The following is a 14,013-nucleotide window of genomic DNA, read 5'->3' as shown; positions in this document are numbered from 1 at the left end:
AATTTTTGTTATTGAGGGGGTTTTTAAATAAACTTTAAAATAAAACTTGCCAGTTTTTGTCCACATTAATTAAGCATTAATTACACACCCTAGTTTCCCTGAGGGCATAAATAGTCAACAATCATAAAGGACCAAATCTTCTGGTCTCCGGATCGTCAGAGACTGGACATACAACTGAAGGTGCACCTTCAGGAACCGGTGGAAGTCCTGACATGCAGACCTATGTGGGAGTTGCCTCAGAAGTTTCAAATTCCGATGGGAAATTCCCCTGCTCCTTGTGACCCTCCTTGAATGTCTCCAGCTCAGAGCTGAAGTCGGAGACTTGGGACAGTTCTGCGGGACTCACTTGGGTAGTTACTCAGGAAATGTTAGACAGATTAAAACCTGGTCTGACACCTGGGTACCTACACAATCGAACCCCCAATCAGATGCCCGTCCCCCGACCCACCTGACGACCACCAAGCCCCCCTTCCCCCATCCTAACCATCCAGAAGAAATGTACAGCCATGAGTTTGAATTTTCAAGCAGCAGCAACCTGACAATTATCGCCACTGCTCGGAAGATCCAGGCCCCAGAGTGGGATTGAATTTAAGCCAGAACCCAGGCAGGCATTATCTCTTTTTGTAAGAGGTGAATGAAGTATTTTGGCTTTCTGGCAGAGAAATGGCTTGCATTATTTCAGTGTGCCAGGAAGTTTGCTTATCTTAAAGCAGCTTATTGTTTGACATGCCTTGTCATTCTTTCATCAACACTGGGTCTTGGTATTCCTTGCCTAACTCCACCGGAGCACCATCACCACAAGGACTGCAGTGGTTCAGGAAGACCCACCACAAGACAATTGGGATGGACAATAAATATGGTCTTGTCAATGTTTCCCACATCCTGAGAATGTTTTAAGAAGCAGATAAATTGAGGGATTAAGTCTAATCTTCCTTAGTTCAGCGTCACTTAAATCAAATGATAAATTCAATTTATTTAGCACTAAATGCCCAATATTTACATTAATTGAATTTCTAAATTCAAATCATGTAATTTTTTTAGAGCAAAAGATGACATTTTGGGTTCAGCGGTAGACTGTATTTGTAAAGTTGTTCCCTATATGTACACAAAATAATATTCTTATTTAGTCATTTTTGAAAAACACTGGCGAAATTTTCACACAGTATCCAAGCAGAGGATTGGCAGATATTCAAGAAAAGGAGTTTTGCCAAAGCTATTCTTCCACAAGATGTCTTACATGCACTGCTTGTTCTGCTGAGCTTTGACCTCTTTTTAAACTCTTATTCCATCAGCAGTGAGCCTGTTGCTGTTTATACTATGTTCAAACGTTTGGCTACAGAACTGGTGCTAGGAATTTTTCTTAATGTTGATGCAGAGGAATCTGCAGCACTCTCCAAACAGATTACACAGCTTTCAACGCAACACTGGCATGGTAAGGATTTAATTCAAGTGAATGACAAAAGGTGGCAACTGTATGAAATCATAGAATTGCAGAATGATCCAGTACGGAAACATGCCACTTGGTCCATCAGTCCTACGCTGGTGTTTATTTCAATGTGAACCACCTAATCTAATCTTGCCTTCTCACTACTCATGTCCTTTAAATTGCTTCTGAGCTTAATCACACACTCCTGATTTCTCAGGCTTTTAATTTGCCACTTTATCTAATCCAGTCTCTTGTACAAATCACACTTTAATATTCCTGCTATTCAATTTCCATCTAGTTTCCCTTTAAAAGAATTTATGTGCTCTGTTGCATCAACTTAGGTTTATATAGCGTCTTTACGACGTAAGGAGGCTACAAAAGGGTATAGATAGGTTAGGTGAGTGGGCAAGCATCTGGAAAATCGAGTATAATGTACGAAAATATGAGGTTGCCTATTTTGGCAGGACGAATAAAAGAGGCATGTTATCTAAACGGTGAGAGATTGCAGAGCTCTTGAGATGCAGAGGGATCTGGGTGTCCTAGTGCATGAGTCGCAAAAAGGTTAGTATGCAGGTGCAGCAAATAATTAGCAAAGCTAATAGAATGTTATGGTTTATTGCGAGGGAAATTGAATACAAGAGTAGGGAAGTTATGCTTCAGTTCTACAGAGCATTGGTGAGAACACATCTGGTGTACTGTGCACAGTATTGGTCTCCTTTATTTAAGGAAAGATGTAAATGCATTAGAAGTGGTTCAGAGAAGGTTTACTACTTTAATACCTGGAATGGGTGGGTTATTATGAGGAAGGGCTAGGCAGGCTAGGCTGGTATTTGCCGGAGTTTAGAAGTGTAAGAGGCGACTTGATTGAAGCATATAAGACACTTGACATGGACTTGACATGGTGAATGTGGAAAGGATATTTCCTCTTGTAGGAGAATCTAGAACTCAGGGGTCACTGTTTCAAAATAAGGGGTCACCCATTTAGGACAGAGATGAGGAAATTTTTTTTCTGAGTGTTGTGAGACTTTGGAATTCTCTTCCTCAAAAGGTGTTTGAGGCAGAGTCCTTGAATATCTTTAAGGCAGAGGTAGATAGACTCTTGATAGGCAAGGGGGTGAATAGTTGTTGGGGGTAGGCAGGAATATGAGGCTAAAATCAGATCAGCCATGATCTTATTGAATGGCAGAGCAGGCTTGAGGGGCCAAATGGCCTACTCCCCCTTTTTCGTATGTTCGTTTGTTAACGTAATCATCTCTCACAGGAGCAAGATAAAGCAAAGTTTGACACCAAGCTGCATAAGGAGATATTGGGGCTGATAACCAAGAGCTTGATCAGAGAGGTAGATAGTAAAGGAGCACCCTAGGAGGTAGAAAGGCAGAAAGATTTTGGGAGGGTATTCCAGAGCTTAGGACCTTGACACAGCTGATGGCATGGCTGCCAATGATGGAGCAATTAAAATTGTGTCCTCAAGTGAGCGGCACTGGAGGAGTGCAGACATCTGAGTTGTGGGGCTGGAGAAGACTGGGAGAGATGAGGCCATGAGGGATTTGAAATCAAGGATGAACGTTTTACACTTGAAGCATTGCTCAATTGGGAGTCAATGTAGAACAGCAAGCACAGGGGAGATGGGTTAATAAGATCTGATGAGAGTTAGGACATGAACATGGGCAGCAGAGTTTTGGATGACTTCAGGTTTACGGAGGATATGTTCAAATGTAATATGGCTGAGCGTGTTTGAATTGTCAAGTATAGAGGTAACAAAAGCATGAGTGAGTGTTTCAGCAGAAGCTGAGGCAGTGACAGGTGTTGGGGCAATGTTACAGATTGCTTAAACAAAGAATGACACGTTCTAATCTCTCCTTTTAATCTGTTTGGAGTTAATGAAAGAGAGAATTTGCATTTACATTGCTTCTGTGACGAGCTCAGGATATCCCAAAGCACTTTACAGCCAATTATGTACTTTGTGTCGTCACGGTGATAATGCAGTGAACAAACAAGGTTCTGCAAACAACAAGGAGATAAATGATAATCTGTCCTCCCTCCTGGTGATGGATGTGGTATAAATGTTAGCCGGATAACAGGAAAACTATACTATTCAGATAGTTTCCTGAAAGCTTTTACATTTACCTGTGAGATAAGGATTTAATTTAATGTCTCACCTGGAAGGCAGCACTTCCAAGAGTGTTGCACTCACTGAGTACTGCACTATGTTGTTGGCCTGGATTATTTCCTACATGCCAGAGTGGGGCTTAATCCCATAATTTTCTGACTCAGACTGAAGTGCTGCATCTGGTTATATTGTGTTGTAAAATTAGGACCTTTTCAGTATGGTCTTTCTGAACAGTGGAATGATCTTGAGTGCTAATGAAAAAAGCCCCTGACTTATTCCAGTGCTTCCCAAACTGGGTCGCGACGACCAGTGGAGTCATGAGACCAGATTTTGGGGTCCCGAGCTCCGAGGCAGCAATGGCTGTTATGGAGCTCTGACTGAGTGCTAATAGCGATTGGCTCCTTTAAATCCTCACATTTTTTTCGATGGTGGGCATGGCCTAACAGACGGACCTTTGAAGCCTAGTTCCTGTTCCAAAAAAGCCTGTGAAAAGGTATTTTTTTTACACCTTGCTGAGTAAACACATTACTCTCTCAAATCTCTCTCTCCCCCTTTCCCCCTCACAAGGCTGTCTCTCTCTCTCTCTCTCTCTTCCTCCTTTCCCCTCACGAATCGCTTGCGCTCTCTCTTTCCTCTTTCCCCTCTTCTCCCTTGCAGCTCTGCTCCTCACTTGGCCTTCAGTCTGGGTACACAGCAATTTTCAAGCTCCAAAATGGGGCCACAATTGGGAAAAAGTGTGGGCTTATTTTAATGTCACAATATTATGAGATTTTCAATCTTTACTTGCACTAGTAGCACTAGCCACATGGTAAGGTATTGCTATGGTGGGTAGAAGTTCAAGGATGATTGAATACATCTCCAGTGCACCACAAAATATTTAAAATTAAAAGGTTCATCTCTTCAGCTGCTTCTTTGAAAGTTAGCCTGCCCCTCTCCTCTGGTCAGAGGTGCTTTCCACAATTCACCTAGGAATTAATTAGGAGGCTACCATAATTATTCTGAGGCTTGCCCCAGAAAGTCTGCTAGGGTTAAGTATCTGTGCTAGTAATGGCCAAGAGGTTGTCCTGCTCGTCCACATGTATGGTGCTATTCTGCCAGAATGGAATATCCCAACTTGGTCATTTACCAAGAGCTGGTTTCCTGACTATTCTCAGCCGTCTTTGAATTAGTTACTCCCACTCGTCCTCTACAAATAATATTTCTCTCCACAGAATTTTTGAAAATTGTAGACATAGCCTCCTATTTCTTCTTTAGTTTCTCTTGGGATCTCCACTGTAAACCATGTACTGCTTATTTGTTCATCTTAAGTTTGAATAACTTCTTTAGCCCCATTGTTCTTTGAATAATAACCTCCATTGACATTTCTACACCCACCTCTAGTGTTTCTACAAACCCAATATCGTGTTGCCCGTGCAAAATGAAGCAAACTTACTTAGTATCTCTGCCATTCCTTTGCTCTCCATTACGACTTGGCCTTCTTCATCCCTTCACTGCCCTACCTCTACCTTTTCTAGAGAAAGCCTTTTTATTGCCCATGCTATCATTCCAAGGGGAGTAGAGGATCACCCTGTTCTACTGATCAGCATTCTCCCTCAACCAAGATCATCAAAAATTGATTATTAGACTATTAATTTATTTGCTGTTTGTAGGACCTTGCTGCGTGCAAATTGGCTGGCATATTTCAAACATTATAACTATTCTATTTCAAAAGCATTTCATTGGCTGTAACATGCTTTGGGGTGTCTTGAAGATGTGAAAGATGCTAAATCAATCAAGATTCTTTATATAAAGTGCAAGTTATTTTCTTTAAACTCTTGTTTTTAGTTTTAAATTGGTTCTGATCGGTGGATCCCCACCTTTTGATACATTCCAGCAGTAAACAAGGGAGTATATTTTAACAATATCCTTTCAGCCACCTGTTTAAAATTGTTGATTTATAGTTGTTGGGTCATATTTTTTCATTGTATCTGTGTCTTTTTGACTAACCATAATGTGCTTTTTAACCATTATACCTGCCTTTTTTTCTTTACATCATACCTAATCATATTGTGGTCAACAGCTCCCTAATGTTCCCCTACGTTTAGGTTACCTACTGTGCATATTGTTGAATGACATATCACATATCACAGTAGACTGATTCCTAAAGTCCTATCTTTCTTTCTTTTCCTTTTTCTATGGGAATTAACTTTGGGTGTAAAGGATTTAGTGTTGTGATCTTTAGTACTAAGATTGAGTTTGCCAGAGAATTCAGACAGTCATCAACTTGTTTGAAAGATGACCAGCCTTCTGTTTGTACCTTCAAACAGAAAGTGGTTCAAAGACAAAAAAAATCAACTTACAAGCACAGATAACGATGGCGAGAAACCTTACCTGGAGCCCCTTAATGCCAGGATGCTGCTGCTTATTCTACACACTTGTTGAGAGTGCTTAATGAAGTGCTACAACTGCTTGAAACATTCTGCAGGTGACTAGGGAATAATGCGCACAGCAAGGGAGGTGGGTGTCATTTCAAGAATTCTAGTGACGGCAAACACATGGAAACAATAAATTTATTTGATCTTTTAGAGGTGCTGCTTCACCAGCAAAAGTGGTGTTTACACTGTACCTGATACACAGATTTCATTTCATTTGTAGCTCAGTGAAGTGGGATAGAGTGAGGCATTTAGCAGGTTGGTTAGTGGCACACCAAATGGGAAAGGGTAAAACCAGCTTTCGCCTGTTGTGTTTTGGGAAGTGTGGGAAGTTTGAGCAGGGTCAGACCCAGTAAGTAAATATGCAAATTGGTACAGGGGAGGAAAACACAGATACACTGGAAATGTGCAAGAATACTGTTTGGAATTCAGTCACAGGAATGCAATTGGTTAAAGTGATATATTGAGCAGCATGATCAAGCAAGTTAATATTTAAAAGCACATCAATAGGTGCAATTGAAATGTGGTTTTTTTCTCATTGCATAGCTGGGTATAATATTGTTTGACTTATAGGACTGATCTCTGCTCCTGTGAAGGTAAAAGTGTCAGTGTGGTCCTCGGCATTTACTCGGGCTCTGGAAGCAAAAGAAAAGCTGCTTAACATCATCAATGAGCGTCTCAAGAGTGAGGAGGATGGGTGAGTATTGTAAAGACAATAAAAGGAAAATACTGTGGATGCTGGAAATACTCAGGTCTGGTAGCATCTGTGGAGAGCCATTCTGAAGAAGAGTCATATTAGATTCAACGTTAACTCATTCTCTCTCCACAGATGCTGCCAGACCTGCTAAGTATTTCCAGCACTGTTTTTATTGTCAAGATAATAATCCTTTTAACTGTACGAGTTTAACTCCTTTCTTGCATGTTCAAACCTTGGTCTGTCTGGTTGGTAATACTCGGAAAACATTAATACACCACTGTATGGAAGGAGAAAGCTGCTTTGTAACTGGTGAACCCTGACCAGAATTGGCCTATTGTAATGTGTGCAGAGAGGGAAGATGCTCCCTATAGAGAAGGTGATTGTTTCTATGCACCATCAGTTGCATCTAGTGACATACTGAGGAATGGACATAGATGGACTGTCAATCCCTCAGGAAGTCAGTACTTTGTGCTTTTTGGTGACGAGGAAATGTGCATTGTGGAGCTTTTATTTTATTATTCCTTTCCTTGGAAGATGAAGCTATAAGAAATACGAATCAAAAGCGTACATAGGAAAGAAATCTAAATCTCTGAGACTTCTCTCTATGTCAGGAAAACACTCTTTCCTGATCTTATCAACCAAGGGATACCGTTCTGCTTCCTTGACCTTACCCCACTGTATGCACATGACTCTCATCCACAAGTACCATGAACAGAATTGCACAATGACTTCTCAAAACAGACTGGGCTCTCTATAGTCTTTCCGAATTCTGCATTGAGACTATTTAAAGATGTTGACAGACGATTTCTGTCCTTTCTCCTCGAGTCAGCAATTCCTGGGTTGATTTTAAACATGCTGCGGGCAGCGTGTGACTGGTGAAACATCAGGCAGGGCACAAGCTTGCAGGATGGCTGGAGAGAGAGACAGTGCCCACTCGGTCATTCTGTTTTCACATTCTCTTGTGTCTCTTCTGACTAGCCTGGAGACAAGTAGCTTCATAAAACAGAGGGTTAGCTTGCTCGTCATATGATGATCTCTCTCAAATTGACCAGTTATCCAAACATTGTCATAGTAAGCCAATTCCAGGTCTATCGTTTAGAAATGATTAGATAATGGCTGGAGGAGTTCCCTTCTCAGCCAGAGTCTATTGTCCAAAGTGATTGCGTCTAATAGCTTAAAAACAAAAAACTGCGAATGCTGTCTAATAGCCTGTTCCACACCTAGCTGAATATAGAGGTGATATTTGGATGTTTTATCAATGGTTCAGGAGATGGGTCATTCACACTCCTCATCTAAGTTGATTGTCTCTGGTAGGCTATTTCTAGAAAGCTAACTCCATTCTAAGGGCTTTTGAATTTTTAGGGTACAGTTATGCAAATGTTTTTTTTAGATTCATTTTAGAGAATGTGGGTGTAACTGGCTAGGCCAGCATTTATTGCCCATCCTTAATTGCCCTTGAGAAGGTGGTGGTGAGCTGCCGCATTGAACCTCTGCAGTCCCTGTGGTGTAGGTACACCCCCAGTGCTGTTAGGGAGTTCCAGGATTTTGACCAGTGACAGTGAAAGAACGGTGATATATTTCCAAGTCAGGATGGTGAGTTGCTTGGAGGGGAACTTCCAGGTGGTTGTGTTCCCATGTCAGCTGCCCTTGTCCTTCTAGATGGTAATGGTTGTGGTTTGGAAGGTGCTGCCTTAGGACCCTTGGTGAGTTTCTGCAGTGCATCTTGTAGGTGGTACACACTGCTGCCACTGTGTGTCGGTGGTGGAGGGAGTGATTGTTTGTGGATGGGGTGCCAATCAAGTGGGCTGCTTTGCCCTGGATGGTGTTGAACTTCGAGTGTTATGGGAGCTGCACTCATCCAGGCAAGTGGAGAGTATTCCATCATAACCCTGACTTGTTCCTTGTAGATGGTGGACAGGCTTTGGGGGTCAGGAGGTGAGTTACTCACTGCAGAATTCTTAGCCTCTGACCTGCTGTTGTAGCCACAGTATTTATATGCCTAGTTCAGTTCAGTTTCTGGTCAATGGTAACCCCCAGAAAATTGATAGTGGGGGACTCAGCGATGGTAATGCCATTGAATGTCAAAGGGTGATGATTCAGGTATCTTAGAAGCTGCTGTTTTAAATCATTTTTTTAAAATGCCGTTGTTCAGTCTTTTTACTTATTTGGTAGTTTCAATCAACTCTGTAAATAGACATTTTCGAGATAAAACATAGGTTTTATAACACCTGCCGCCAAGGCGAAACAATATTTTGTTCATACTCTCATGTACATCAGCCTGGAACCAATCTCCCATTATCCACTGTTTTTGGGATGATGTTGTGCTGAGTCAAACTGGATAAAGCGTCAGCTACCACCTTGGGTGGAATCATCCCAGATTTGCACTAAGTGCATTAGCGGGCAGGAAAAAGGATGTTTCACCCACTGGCCGCAATAGCTATTCATACTGAACCATCCCATTCCCGTCTCATTAATAATTATTTCTGGGAAAACACGCCGGGTTGCTGGCGGGGCGGCCTCTGATTTCCCCTACTCCACCGTCACCTCAAGCCTTCAGTAAACCGGGCGCCATATTTAAAGGTTGCCCTGCACTGAGCTAGCCCTCTTCAAGGGATAGGAAGCTGCTGGGAACTGATGGCTGCCAAAGGGAGGAAACATGGTGCCCCCAGATTTGGCGACATCTCCCTATAGCGCCTACTGGTATGAATGGAGGCCTGCTGCGAAGTCCTCTACTCCTGTTCTGGGCGTAGACCAGCAAGCAAAGTTACTAACCCAGCATGGGAGGCAGTGGCAGCGGTGGTCAGCGCAAACGCCCTGCTAAAGAGGACAACCACCCAGTGTTGAAAGAGGATGAATGGTCTCTTCTGTTCCAGCAGGGTAAGTCACTCTTCTCATCACTCTCAACTTACTTACTCAAGACCCATCACACATCCACAGGGATCTCGCTCACTGTCAGTTCAAGGGACATCACCATTCACACTCTCTCACACACCTTCATTGTCCCCATCGAGTCCATGGCACCACCCACAAATGTCAGGCATCCTTGTTACCTGACCTGGCAGGCGTCCTGCTTACATTCTCTCCATCTCTATTAATGCTGGGCAAGGTGGCACACAACAAAAGGGTGAGGTCGCAGACTAGTGCAGGAATGCCTGACACCAAGGCACGGACCTTGAAAATAGAGTCATTCACTTGGCCGGCGACTATCTGAACCGTTCCTGTGCTGACAGTGAGGTCGGTGGTGCTCAACCGAGTAAGGATCCAGCAGTACGACGTCTATCAGGCAACCATGCTGAGAGTCACTTCCCCTGTTCCACAGTCCTCTGCCATGCGCTAATTATCTCTCCTTGCTTCCGCAGGCACATCTGAGAAGCAGCCGAGGAAGTCCACGACCCAGGTCCTCGACTCAAGCCCCGAAGAAAACTCAAAAGAATCTGATGAAATTCTCATTGAAACTGTCACAGCGCTCACCCACACCCTCCACCAGCACAGAGACACACCTCAGTGAGATCTAGCTCTAGAGTAGCCTCGGGATCACAATCTGGTGAGCACATCGCACTGTCCGATCCATGGCAGGCGGCGGCAGGGTCCTCCCAGCCGTCTGGCATTCTGAGAACGGCTGGAGACCAGAAATCTGCTGAGTCCGAGTCAGAAAGAGGAGCCTCTGGACTCGGTCATACCTCAGTTGCTGGAGCTGCAAAGGCAAGCTCGGGAACATCAGGAAGGGATGTCCACTGCATTCCTCAGATTGCAAGGCACGATGGAGGAGTCAGTCTGCCTTCAGCCTGAGGTGATAGCACCAGTATGCCAAAGAACCAAGGTCAACACCGGTGGGATGGTGGCCGTCATGGAGACTTTGGTCAGGACATCAGTCCTGCACTGCTGCGCGAGCTGAACTCCATTGCTGACGCCATAGTTGGCCTACAACAGTGTCAACGTGAGAGGAGTGGGGCACAGCTCACTCTTACTCCTGCTTCCCCTTCAAGAAGTGCCCAAGGGCCCCTCAAGGAGTCAGCCAGGGGCCCTCAGGCACCCATAGGGAGGAGGATCAGCAGGTGCACACCCTGGGGCCATCCATTCAGGTGACTTCAGGTGTGTCCGGCCCATCCGAACCCCCTCTTGTGACCCCAGCACTTCCAGCTCCACAGGCTGAGGAGGATGCCTCTGCCACATAGGACCCTGAAAGCAAGCTGGGCCCTCCAGGTCTTGGCCCTCTACAGGACGCCCATCAAGGTCATCACAGGGCATAGCAGTCAGCAGGGTGCCTCCACCTCTGCTGTAGATGTCGAGGCAAGCACCAGGACATAGTGACAGCATTAGGAAGGTTAAGAAGATGTATGCAGCCGGGGCACAGGTGTTAATCACTTGTACATAATGTTCACTATTGTAAATAAACTCCCGAGAATGTCTCCTTGCCTATGGCTCCTTGTTCTGATGAGTAGTGTTTGTGGCACTCAGAAGTGAAACCTTGGTCCCTGCACAAGGTAAAGGCGGCTGCCTCAATCCAGGGCCTCTTTCCTGTGCTTTGTGCGACCTTTCCAGCACACTGATGGTGTGCCTTCACTGTCACTGGACACGTCAGTCATGCCTGAACCTTGATGGGGCTTATCGTTGCTGCCAGAATGTCCTGGGCCGGCGGCACAGGGTTCCAACATTTGCCCTGTGTGCTCTCAGCACCTTTTGAGGTGCAGCTGGCCCCCATCTCATCAGCTTCTGGTGACAGTGTGGTCCAGAAGGGTTCAGCTCACAAAGGATGCCATAGGATCTGGACAAGTTAAAGTTTCCCTGCTGCAACTCCATGATATGTCCCTGTTCACAGAGCGCAAACGAGCTGCCATCAGCCAGACAGGACTCAGACATTCACATAAGCTACGTGAGGATCTATGGAGTGTCCCCACTGCATGTCGTCATCACCTCCTGGAATGTAGGGACTATGGGCATCTGCTGCGTCTCCATAATGGGAGTCTTATCACAGAAGGTATGTGTGCTACCATCAGCCAGACAGGAGTCAAACATTCACAGATGCAATGTGAGGATCTATGATGTCTCCTCACTGCATGTAGTCGTCATCCTCCACGAATCTAGCAGCTATGGGGGCCCCCTGTTCGTGCCTGCCTTGTCTAGCCAGTGCGATGGCCTCATTGCTGCTATCCTCGCCTTCGAGGACCTCCTCACCCTCACCCTCATCCCCGTCAATGTCGTCCTCACCGGAGGAGACGAGCAGCTCCTCCATCTCCTCCTCAGCCAGGTCTTCTCCCCGTTGCAGTGCCAGGTTGTGAAGGACGCACCAGACAACGATGATGCATGACACCCTCTGTGGACTGTGTAACAGGGCTCCACCAGACCGGTCCAGGCACCAGAACCTAATTTTTAACATTCTAATGGTTTGCTCCTCCCAGGTGCAAGTTGTAGCATAAGCCTCATTAAATCTTAGCTCTGCTGCGCTCTGAGGCTGCCACACGGGTGTCATCGGCTACGCCCTCTGCAGGTAGCCCTTGTCCCCAAGGAGCCATCTTCAGCCTCTGTAGACGCTGGAAGGTGTCAGGGATCTGAGACCTACTGAGAATATAAGAGTTGTGGACCGTCCTGGGAACCAAGCGCAGACCTGCAGGATGCGTTTGTGGTGGTTGCACATCACATCAGTTGCACATTGAACATTCAGCGAGTGGAAGCCCTTGCAGTTGACATCATTGACCGCACGTTGCCATGGAGATCTGAGCACCATATGAGTGCAGCCGATGGCACCCTGCACCTGTGGGGAACCTGAGACCTGTGCAAATCTGTGTTCTTGCTTCCTGGCTTTCCTGATCCCGGACAAAATACACAAAGTTGTGTGCCTTCGCGAATATAACATCCGTGACCTCCTGGATGCATTTGTGTGTGGAGACTTGTATCCCACAGAGGTCACCTGTGGAGCCCTGGAAGGACCCACTGGCGTAGAAATTGAGCGCTGTGGTCACTTTCATGGCCACTCGCAGTGGATGCCCTCCATGTCCTCGTGGCACCAAATCCTGCAGCAGGTGGCAGATGTGACCGACCAGTTCCCTGGACATGCACAGTCTTCAGTGACACTGGTTCTCGGTCATCTGCAGGAATGATAGATGTCTGCTATAGACCCTGGGTCTAGATAGGTGCTGACCAGCATTGGTTCGTTGTGCTCTTCAGCGTGCATGGGAGCCCCAGCCAGGGTTCTTGAGGGTGCTGCTTCCTCTGCCCAGCCAGGCGTCTCCGTCGCTATCTTCTCCTTCGTCTCCGCTCCCTGTAAGCCACGAGGCATACAGCTAGATCACCAGGCTCCATGCTCCTGATGTTGTACCCCTACAGGATAAAAGAGAGAGACGTGTGGGTTAACTTGGGTGTACTAAGAACTTTTCTTGGTTAAGTCTGAAGGCCCCCTCAATGCATCCCAGAGAGTGCTAGCAACCACTTGGATGGCCAGGGTTCAATGTGCTGCATGGCTGCCTGAAACCCTACCCACCTCCGCCCCAGTCCTCCTGACCGATTGGCGGCAGTTTCGCCCACTGGACTGCATTCTGTGCTCTCTGCCTGCATCTGAGCTTTCTCCTAACCCGCACTGCAAGGCTGCACTGTTAGCTTGAGCCATGGGGGAGACTGGTCCAAACCTGAATGAAGATAATGCAAGGAGCTGTGAGCACCTCCACCAGTGACTGCTGCATGGCCAACTTTAGCAAGGAGATTGTACAGCTTGCTCAGTTGTCCAATTGTTCTGCAGCCCACCAAAATGCTCATTAGTATGCAGTTTGTGCCCGAGGGGGTGAAAATGTCTGGAACATTTGGTGGCACTTTCATGCCTCTGCTTGAGTGAGCAGATGAGCTAGAGGCCCGACTCCACGCATGTCAATGTGGCTGCATCTGAATTGTCTCAGCTGCAGGGGAATGGTCACTTTTTATACAAGGTTTCCCTAATGCGTGGCCACTTCCCTCCCACCCCTACTGCATGTGCTTGTGCTCTATCATCAGACTCTGCTGCCTTTCCCTCGCCCCAACCGCAGTGCAGCCCTTGCCACACATGGCACTGTCAGCCAGCTGGGAAAAAGCGACTTCCCTGTGCCTTCACCTGAATGCGCGGCGCCTCAAGGGCGACCCTCATGAGTGCTGCACAATGTTAGTGTGCACTCACCTCCGAATTCCCCTCAAAGTTCAGCTCATCAGGTGCATGCCTTTTAAATGCTGTTGTGAAACACATCCGCGTGCAATCACGCCGATGTGCCCAGATGACTCCAGTGGGCAGGGATTATAGTTATATGCAGATATATAAAAATGATGTTCCCAACATCTGGCAGCAGGAAACACGGCCCACTTGACAGATGGAGCAGGTGATTGCAAACTGGTTTCACAACATCGTGAA

At 46.0% G+C, this 14,013-nt stretch overlaps 1 protein-coding gene across 9 annotated transcripts in view; it reads left to right on the top strand.

Annotated features, from left to right (window-relative positions):
• LOC144690605 (uncharacterized) overlaps window positions 1-14,013 on the top strand; it is a 131,243-nt gene that overhangs the window by 37,291 nt on the left and 79,939 nt on the right. For 8 of the 9 annotated variants that reach the window (XM_078558282.1, XM_078558292.1, XM_078558323.1 and 5 more), the window contains 2 exons: window positions 1,293-1,432; window positions 6,521-6,644. In XM_078558282.1, the coding sequence (XP_078414408.1) occupies window positions 1,293-1,432; window positions 6,521-6,644 (264 nt within the window). The remainder of the gene's footprint in view (window positions 1-1,292; window positions 1,433-6,520; window positions 6,645-14,013) is intronic. The other variant, XM_078558275.1, reaches the window with a different exon arrangement.

This window comes from Cetorhinus maximus, chromosome 2, assembly GCF_964194155.1.
Source record: "Cetorhinus maximus chromosome 2, sCetMax3.hap1.1, whole genome shotgun sequence".
In the NCBI taxonomy this organism is placed as follows: domain Eukaryota; kingdom Metazoa; phylum Chordata; class Chondrichthyes; order Lamniformes; family Cetorhinidae; genus Cetorhinus; species Cetorhinus maximus.
Note: the sequence above shows the minus strand (reverse complement) of the source record. Positions and strands in the feature narration are given on the sequence as shown.